General features: G+C 0.0%; 1 protein-coding gene across 1 annotated transcript in view; it reads right to left on the bottom strand.

Annotated features, from left to right (window-relative positions):
- Positions 1-723: 723 nt before the first annotated feature.
- The window catches only part of LOC135955839 (probable serine/threonine-protein kinase clkA), a gene marked incomplete at both ends in the record, with an annotated part of 837 nt that continues 63 nt past the window's right edge, over positions 724-1,497 (bottom strand). The window contains one exon of the mRNA XM_065506208.1: positions 724-1,497. This exon is cut by the window's right edge and continues 63 nt beyond it. Within this exon, the coding sequence (XP_065362280.1) occupies positions 724-1,497 (774 nt within the window).

Below are 1,497 nucleotides of genomic sequence, written 5' to 3'. Positions count from 1 at the left end.
ATTATTATTATTATTATTATTATTATTATTATTATTATTATTATTATTATTATTATTATTATTATTATTATTATTATTATTATTATTATTATTATTATTATTATTATTATTATTATTATTATTATTATTATTATTATTATTATTATTATTATTATTATTATTATTATTATTATTATTATTATTATTATTATTATTATTATTATTATTATTATTATTATTATTATTATTATTATTATTATTATTATTATTATTATTATTATTATTATTATTATTATTATTATTATTATTATTATTATTATTATTATTATTATTATTATTATTATTATTATTATTATTATTATTATTATTATTATTATTATTATTATTATTATTATTATTATTATTATTATTATTATTATTATTATTATTATTATTATTATTATTATTATTATTATTATTATTATTATTATTATTATTATTATTATTATTATTATTATTATTATTATTATTATTATTATTATTATTATTATTATTATTATTATTATTATTATTATTATTATTATTATTATTATTATTATTATTATTATTATTATTATTATTATTATTATTATTATTATTATTATTATTATTATTATTATTATTATTATTATTATTATTATTATTATTATTATTATTATTATTATTATTATTATTATTATTATTATTATTATTATTATTATTATTATTATTATTATTATTATTATTATTATTATTATTATTATTATTATTATTATTATTATTATTATTATTATTATTATTATTATTATTATTATTATTATTATTATTATTATTATTATTATTATTATTATTATTATTATTATTATTATTATTATTATTATTATTATTATTATTATTATTATTATTATTATTATTATTATTATTATTATTATTATTATTATTATTATTATTATTATTATTATTATTATTATTATTATTATTATTATTATTATTATTATTATTATTATTATTATTATTATTATTATTATTATTATTATTATTATTATTATTATTATTATTATTATTATTATTATTATTATTATTATTATTATTATTATTATTATTATTATTATTATTATTATTATTATTATTATTATTATTATTATTATTATTATTATTATTATTATTATTATTATTATTATTATTATTATTATTATTATTATTATTATTATTATTATTATTATTATTATTATTATTATTATTATTATTATTATTATTATTATTATTATTATTATTATTATTATTATTATTATTATTATTATTATTATTATTATTATTATTATTATTATTATTATTATTATTATTATTATTATTATTATTATTATTATTATTATTATTATTATTATTATTATTATTATTATTATTATTATTATTATTATTATTATTATTATTATTATTATTATTATTATTATTATTATTATTATTATTATTATTATTATTATTATTATTATTATTATTATTATTATTATTATTATTATTATT

The sequence above is a fragment of the Calliphora vicina genome, chromosome 3 (assembly GCF_958450345.1).
Source record: "Calliphora vicina chromosome 3, idCalVici1.1, whole genome shotgun sequence".
Taxonomy (NCBI): Eukaryota; Metazoa; Arthropoda; class Insecta; order Diptera; family Calliphoridae; genus Calliphora; species Calliphora vicina.
Note: the sequence above shows the minus strand (reverse complement) of the source record. Positions and strands in the feature narration are given on the sequence as shown.